The 8,672-nt window shown below is 44.8% G+C and overlaps 1 protein-coding gene across 1 annotated transcript; it reads right to left on the reverse strand.

Annotated features, from left to right (window-relative positions):
• Positions 1-409: 409 nt before the first annotated feature.
• On the reverse strand, positions 410-1,345 carry LOC138452702 (olfactory receptor 2K2-like). The gene has a single exon (XM_069605050.1). The coding sequence runs from the start codon at positions 1,343-1,345 to the stop codon at positions 410-412; it is 936 nt and encodes a 311-aa protein (XP_069461151.1).
• Between the last annotated feature and the right edge of the window lie 7,327 nt (positions 1,346-8,672).

Here is an 8,672-nt window from a genome sequence, read left to right on the forward strand (position 1 = left end):
ACGTGCCCCTCACCTCACTTTTGCTTGTTACCATCTGAAGGTGCAGGTCTCTGAAAATGTGCAATCTTAAGCATTTTCCATTGCAGCATATTGAGTCCAATAAAAGATATCAAAACTCGAAATGTTGTGACTTTCTTAAAACATTCATTGACCTTTATGTGCATGGTTCATCAAATTGAGGGAAGTTCATATGACAGCAGGGAACAGAATGAGGAGTGATGCATTGGTGACAGACAATCACTGCTTCAGTGATCAGGGTGCATTGCAGTATTCTGCTCAGCCTTTAACAGTAGTATCTGAGAATGAAGGCAGAGCAATGCTGCTTAGACTGGCAAGTCAGGCATTAATTCAAGCGAAAGATGCTTTTAATGGAATGTACTCTGAGATATACATTTGTCAACTACATTGTCTAAGAAAAAGTAGCTTTCTTATAAAGCACCTTTAAAGACCTGGTGACCGTCTTGTTCCTTATTGTGTAAACGAGAGGGTTCAGAGATGGAACCACTTGTCCATAGAATAAGGTCATTGATTTGTTAATTTCTGATGAGACACTTGACTTGGGCCTCAAATAAATCACCATGGCTGTTCCATAAAATAGAGCCACAACCACCAAGTGAGACCCACAGGTAGAGAACGTCCGGTGCCTGCTCTCCGCCGTTGGCATTCTCAAGATGGTGGAGATGATCCGAACGTAGGAGAAGAGAATCAAGAGCAGGGGCATCAGAAGACTGAGAAGAGCCAAAGCAGGAGATGAAATGTAAGAGTAATGGTCATCCATGCAGGTCAACCGTGAAAGGGCTTCTACTTCACAGATAATGTGGTCAATAATGTAATGTCCACAGAAATGAACCACCGGAAGGAAGACCACAGACGACAGTGCAATAAGAAACCCTCCAGCCCATGTAAGAATCGCAAGTTTGATACAGACACTAGTGTTCACAATCTGTTGGTAGTGTAAAGGTTTGCAGATAGCCACGTAGCGGTCCCACGCCATCACTGCCAGAAGGAAGCATTCTGTTTCACCCAAGGAGAGGCCAATGTACATTTGAGTGATGCATTGGCTAAAGATAATGGTGAGCCTATCCCTGATTAGACCTTGCAGGACTGTAGGGCCACTGACCGATGAATAGCAGAGATCCAGAAATGACAGGTTACAAAGAAAGAAGTACATGGGGGAGTGAAGGCGAGCATCAGTCACAGTCGCTAGGATGAAGAGGCTGTTTGCAGTGAGGGTGAAGAGATAAACTACCAGGAGAACCGCAAAGAGCACAAGCTTGGTATGTGGATAGTAGGAAAATCCTAACAGAATAAATTCTGTCATCTGAGTTTCATTTGGGTTTTCCATGACATCCCGCTTAATTACCTGCAGAAATACATTAATTAGAAATTTACCAAAAGGAAAACAATTCATCAAAGTCACACAGCCAAAACACAGCCGAGTTAAATAGAGCATTAAATGTTGCAGGTACAAGGAGAATTTCATTTAATGAACATTACAGGGAAAATAATTAATTTTTTCCACACACATGCTTACAAAACATGTTAACATTGATTTACAAAGCAGAGGACCAGTGTCTTTAACAATGAATGAGAGGATGTGGGAGTAGGATCAGATGATGCAGGGGAGGTAGAAACAGGAACCAGGGACAAGGACAGTAGAGCATGACATAGGACCGGGATAGTCGAGGAAGTGCTAAGAGCATGAGGATATAAGAGCAGATGGTGCAGGGGGGGTAGAAACATGAACCAGGGACAAGGACAGTAGAGAAGGAAATAGGAGCAGGATAGTGGAGGAAGTGCTCAGCTTTTGGATGACGGGGTGAGGGATAAGTGCTGGGGGGTGTCATAGAGAGGGGGTAGAGGAGACCAGGGCGCTATGGTGGCTATGCAAAGGGTTCTTCAGAAAGGAGTAGAGCTAGGGGATTGAGGATTGTATTTAAATAGAGATAGAGTGGGAGTAGTTCAGAGAGGGAGAGGAAGAGCATTGCAGAGTAAGGGAACGAGGAGAGGAAGAAAACAGAATTGAAAGGGAGAGCAAGGAGCACGAGAGGTGGCAATAATGATCATAGGGAGCGACAGAGAGAGTAGGGAGTGAGATGGGCCAATAGGCAGAGTGGGGCAAGTCTGTGTATAGTTTTGAAGATGAGTTTACACTTGTTTCCTCTGTATCATAGATTACCAGACTTACTAACGACGTGCTGGGAAGGTGGTTGTGAATCGGGGAATGTTGAAGAGTGTACAGAGATCAAAGTTAAGAGTTTGTTGAGAGGTGAAAAAGCATTGTTGGGCAGGCCATAGAGTATACTGGTGCAGTAGTCATATGAAGGGTGTACTAAAGAGGAGATTCAGTGCTTACCAGTGTTAAAGGGGAGAAGTTGTCTTGTTTTTATGATGTTGAGGAGATTAAGGGCCTTATTATGAGTATGGTGGCGTGGACAAATTTGGTTTTAACATGGCGAAAATTCCTTTACCACCATGTTACCACTGTATTCCCGCACCGCCATACTACGAGTTCGTTGCAGAGGTGGAGGATCTACCTCCAGCCAAGAACTGGCGGTAAATCTGCCACTTCTCCGCTCAACCAATGGCAAAATCAGTAAATTACTGCCAGTGGTAATTCTGCAAAAATCCTATGAATTCCACCTATTGGGGACTAACATCGCCTACCACCACTTGTAATCCAGCGGAAATTCCCCCAGACCAAGTGGCCATAACAGGATTGACTGCTGAGATACCACCCAACTCGTACATAAGGTCCAGAGTCAAGCTGCAGTGGCAGATTTAAAGATGAAGAGTGAGAAATTGTGAGATGGATGAAGATGGCGAAGTTGCGAGCGGAAGCAGAGTAGGGAAGCTCGCCAGGAGAGAAGAATAGAAGAGGGGGAGAGGAGAAGTGCACGCTTGGTGACAGTAGAAGGATGCTAAAGCATTTGCTATTTGATTCCATTCTTCGGGTGCATGCGGTTGCTGCAGGCAAATGCAATTAATAGTTGTGCTGCTCTAAGTAATTAAACAGCCTAGGCGTTGTTATAGCAAAAGCATTCTTTTGTTCTCAATCTTGTCTCCAATCCTACATTGGTGTGTATGATGTGCACGCAGTGGAAGTAAAATACAGAAGTATGAAATGGGGAGTCAAGCTATCGTTAAGATGCCAATTAAATGTAATTGGAAACCGATGGAAAGGAGAAACAATCAAAACTTAGAGGACTCCCTCTTGAAATTTTACATGGCCTGCGGTAGCGGCCATGTAGTTATGGTTAAGTTGCTAAACCCATAGGAAGAGCACTTTTTAAGTGGTTTATAACTTCGCTCTCCCTGGACGAATCCTCACCAAACTTTGCAAAGAAAAGTATATGGCCCACTCTGAATTTTGGTGAGGTTTGGTCCAGGGGGGGCAAAGTTATAGGGGGGTCCCAAAATGTCTTTTTTCCCATAGACTGAATGGAGAAAACATTTCTGTTGCACCTACAGCCCAAACCGCTGGACGGATGTTCACCAAATGTGCGGCAGGAGCGGCGGCTATGTCCGGAAAGCATGCTTTTGTAAATTTGGTGAAAATCCATCCAGTAGTTTTTTTTAAATCGACCAAAAAGTAGGTCAAAAATAATTAGTGATATCTATGTCCACTCTGCGGACACACTTCCCTCTTCGCTCTGCGGACAGGACACTGATTGGTTAATCAGCTTGCGTCATGTCCGCAGCTTGAGGTGCGTCAGATTTTTGGAAATGCTCGACATGGCTGCCAGAAGCAAAAAAACAGTGTTTTTCACTGCGAAAGTCTGCAAACAATTCGGATATAATGGATAATGAGTAGGAATAGTTGTTGGAGCTGTGCAAGAGACATTTTGAAGTTGATAGTTACTAGATCAGTAGAAAAAGCAGTTCCGAACTGTCCGCAAAGCATGGATATTATCGTGAAGTGCGGACGGGCTCTCAGATACGTCATCATGCCACGCGCCAGCGTATGGTCATCTGGCACTGTCCGGAAGGTTTCAATGAAGTCAGATGTTCGTAGACGTCCACGGATGCAAAACTAGTTGAAATAGTTGCAAAAAGTGTATAGAAGTGTTAAAAATTATTCTAGAAGGTGGGATATGGCAGAGTTTTAAGGTGACACTTTGTAAATTCGACACAAATATTGCTATATTATATAAGTATGATATTAGTAAGTTGTAGAAAAATACCACGGCACTGGTAAAAACCCATGAAATTCAATGAAAAAACTTTGTTAAAGGGACATCATGGTTAAGTTGCACTAATACAAACCTAAGAAATTCAATGAAAAAAATTTGTTAAGTGGATGTTATGGTTAAGTTGCACTCATAAAAACCTATGAAATTTACTGAAAAAACTTTGTTAAAGGGATGGTATGGTTAAGTTAGACTAATGACAACCTATGAAATTCAATGAAAAAACTTTATTAAAGGGACGTTATGGTTAAGTTGCACTAATGAAAACCTATGATAGTCAATGAAAAACCTTTGTTAAAGGCATGTTATGGTTACAAGTAAAACCGAAAAAAAACCTGAAATTCACCAGTAATGGTAAGCTAAGCAAGCATAACTCGCACCACCACCGTGCACTGCAAAGACTAACATCCAGGACATCAATGATGACATCACAAATGTCATTGATGACAAAGGAGCAACAAATACAGTGATTCAAATATACACTTACTCAAGGTTTCTTGGTAAAAGATTATACATTTATTTACTCAGTCAGTTAGAAATCATTACGCTAGCATAAGCGGCTCAATATCACACACTAATAAACCACAAAAATACAATCGGTAAGTAAAGGAACACGTTTAGCTCCAATGAAGTGGGAGCAAAATGGCACTTCAAATACTTATTAAATGAGTAAAAAGACAAGGTTATAAGAATAAACAGCCCAAATACATTCATAGGCTGGTCAAAGGTTTTCAGTTAACTACAACCAGTAATTCTTCTCATAGGCCTGGGCCAAAGTCAATGGGGCTCATTACAAGATGTGCGGAATGGGTTTAACGGCGCCGGTAATGGTGCCGACGCTGTTAAACCCACTCCGCACTATTACGAGGACCCCTCGCGGGACCCGCTCTGGACGTCTGGTAAAACCGCCACTTCTCCGCTCAACCAATGGTAAAACCAGACGTCCAGAGCGGGTCCGGTGAGGGGACCAGGGAGCTAACAACAGGCCGGTCGTGATCTGCCCGTTGTTAGCTCCTGCACCCATTCCCATTGAGCCCTACGGGGGCTCAAATGGGAATGGGGAATGTCCGGGCCCAGGTTCCCTGAAGAAGGAATTACCGGGCCCTCCTAACTCAGAATGGCCTGGTAATTCCCCATTCAGGGAACTCGGACCCGATTTTGAAGGCAGCCATGGTGCCAATAGCACCATGGCTACCTCCAAAGTCGTAATGAGGCCCAATGGTTCAGAGTCTTTGTATAGGATAGTACAGTTCTGGTAGATAACGGTTAAGTCTTTGCCACATAGTTTAGAAGAATTTGGCTAGGCAAAAAGTTTGACGAATGTTTAGGGTAGGACAAGCCTTCGTAGTTAAGGAAAGTTTCAAGCACTTCCTCGATGGCCGAAAAGATTTCCGGACCACGTTTGCACAGTACCTGGTTAATGAAGAAAGCTGTAGCTGAGGCAGTTGTTCCTGGCAGTTCGAGCAGATCTCGCTGTTCCGGAGCTTCAGTCGTGGGGACAAGAAGGAGGACGTCAGGAGGTTACTGCACTGCCCAGGGATGAGGCTAAAAGCTGTAGCAAGACGTTGGTTTAAGGTGTGAGTTCCTTAAAGTCCACAAGCTGGTTTTCTTCCCTCTGGCTATCCGGTTTTCAACAGAACTCTGATGAAAATTCGACCAGATGGGGACTGTGTCCAGGTGGCTTGCGAGTTGGTTGTTCCAACCAAACTCAAGGAAAGAAGTTAACCTTGAAGGGCTTCTCTGTTGATGGAGTTTCAGGCAATTTGGACCAGCAGCAGGGCTTCACCGGACATCCAGGAGTTGCAGCAGTCCTCTTCAGTAAAGCTTGTCTTTGGTTCTTTCGTTCCAGTGGTCGACTCTGCTTTCCAAGTCCCAGAGACCTGCTTTTAAACAGTTTTCCCCCATTCATTGCACCCTAGCTGTCACTCACACAGCAGGGCGGCTGTCCTTGCCAAACAGCCAGTTGCCCAATCACGCCAGAGTGCATTCAGGTCTCCTATGAGATTAGGCACAGGGAGTTTCGGGCACCTCCCTCACATCCTGTCCATCCCAGACACTCAGGTGCCAGAGGATGGCTTCAGCACTGAAGCCCGCCAAAGGCCAACTAACAAAGGGACCAAATCTGGTTTGGCGTGCAGAGACAAACACAAGAAGGACTTTTCCTAAAAGAAATGGAGAAAAAAAGATGACCAGAGTCTGTTTTTACAGACAGGTCTGGCCGCCATATTGAAAAACATGGCTGACCCGATTTTTTGCTACCGTTGTTAGCGGTCGGGAAAAATCATGGTAGTTGATCTAAACCACTGCCACCAGCCATTTAATGTAGGAAATGGTAACATTTGACTGTTACATGAGTGTTTTGACTCAGAGGAAGCTAAGCAACCCCTCCCCCTCCAGCACTCTATAGGAAGATAGTGTGTGCTGGGACAGTAAATGTAAAGAGACTAGTAAAGTCAATTTAACAAAGGGCTTTCTTTAGGCCTTCAAATGCTTGAGTGCAATCCTCATTCCACCTGACCTTTTTAGGGAATTTGGGAGAGGAGACCGTATTCAAGGGAGAAGCTATGGTCCCATACTTCTCTATGAAGTTCCTATAGTAACTAGTAAGGCCTAGGAAGGCTCTCACTTGGGTTTGAGTAGTAGGGGTGACCCAGTTTTGTACAGCTTGTACCTTGCTAGGCAATGGCCTGATTTTACCTCCTCCTACCTCATGTCCAAGCTAGACCACTTTACTCTGACCAATTTGACATTTACTAGACTTTATGGTCAGATGGGCCTGCTCAAGAGCCTGCAAAACATATCCTAAGTGGCCAATATGTTATTTCCAAGTAGGGCTGAACACTGCAATGTCCTCCAAGTATGCCATGCAGAAGACCTCCATCACATTCAGAACCTGATTAACCATCCTTTGGAATATAGCAGGTGCATTCTTTAGTCGAAAAGGCATTACCTTAAACGGATAGAGGCCTGCTGGGGTTGAGAATGCAGTTTTCTCCTTGGCATGGTCTGTCAGTGCTATTTGCCAATAGCTTGAAGTGCGATCAAATGTACTGAGGTACTTGGCTGAACCAGGTTTACCCACCAGTTCATCTGTCCTTGGTAAAGGGTGGGCATCAGTCTTGGTGACTGCATTAAGAGCTCTATAGTACACACAGAATCTCAAAACACCTTGGATCCTGCCTTTGGTACTAGAACAACTGGACTGACCATGGACTGGTAGAGGGCTCTATTACCCTGAGATCAAGAATATTGTTGACCTCCTCCTTTATGTGGGATCTGACATGATCTGACATCCTGTAACCTCTGCTTTAACCAGGCAGACAGTCACCAGTTTGAATATCATGCTGGTCCCAAGGGGTCAAGCCTGGTGATAGTGAAAACAGGGAGGTAAACTTATTTAACACAAACTTGCAATACTCCTGTTGTTCAGGTGTCAGATTAGAAGAGAGATTAACTCCTTTTATTTTCTCATCTAAACACTGGCCTCTGAGTAGGTCAGGTAGAGGTTCACTCTCCTCCTCGTCTTGAGCTGAAGCTAGAAGCAAAGCTCCCACTTCTGGTCTTGAGACATAAGCTTTTAGACGGTTGGTGTGAAAGACTCTGGGAGCCTCCTTAGGATTGCCTAAGTCCTACAGATAGTTGACCCCTCCAAGTTTACCCACAACCTTGAAGGGTCCTATCTATTTGTCCTGTAAGGCCCTCTGCCTTGTAGGTACCATAGGTAGAACTAGCCTGCTTCCTGAAGATGTTGGAGGGTCTAAGGGACCAACAATGTCGATTCCTACCCTCTCAAAAGGGACTCCCACCACTGGGAGAGGCAGCAAGTGTGCCACATTCTTGGCTCCACTCTTGCCTGACATTTGGCAAGTGTGACAGCTCCTACAATACTTGTCTACATCAGCAGACCCCAACTTAGGCCAGTAGAAGTATAGAGAGAGCCTTTCCTTGGTCTTCTTAAAACTTAAGTGACCAGCCAAATGTATCTCATGGGCTAATTGTAGGAACTGGATTCTGCTTTCAAGAGGAACTACAAGTCTTCTGTAGTCCCCTGGAATAGACTCAGTCGGTTCACTGTAGAAGAGGCCATCTTCCCAGTACAACCTATGCTTCCCTGGCTCTTGCCCTTCCAGCTTGGGAGCTGCCTGTTGGCAAAGACTTTCAAGAGTAGGACACTCTCTTTGACCTCTGCTGACGTCTGCCCTACAGGTTCCACCTTCTGCCAGTAAAGACTGCAGCTCAGGATGGTCTTCAGGAACCAGATATCCAACAGGAGCAAGGTCCTCTTCCAGCTCTGATTCCTCAGCAGCTGATTCAACCACACAAGGTTGCTCCACACACTCAGCTTCAGCTGGTGGAGGAGTCGCGGGTGTGACTTTGGACAGTCCTCTCGGGGATGTCCTTGTTGGTAGCACAGGAGTGCTGGCTGGTTTCTTCCTAGAGGTTTTAGGTTTCCCTTTTTCCTCTTTCTTCTTAGAAATTGCA

The sequence above is a fragment of the Ambystoma mexicanum genome, chromosome 4p (assembly GCF_040938575.1).
Source record: "Ambystoma mexicanum isolate Mex_15411 chromosome 4p, UKY_AmexF1_1, whole genome shotgun sequence".
NCBI lineage: Eukaryota > Metazoa > Chordata > Amphibia > Caudata > Ambystomatidae > Ambystoma > Ambystoma mexicanum.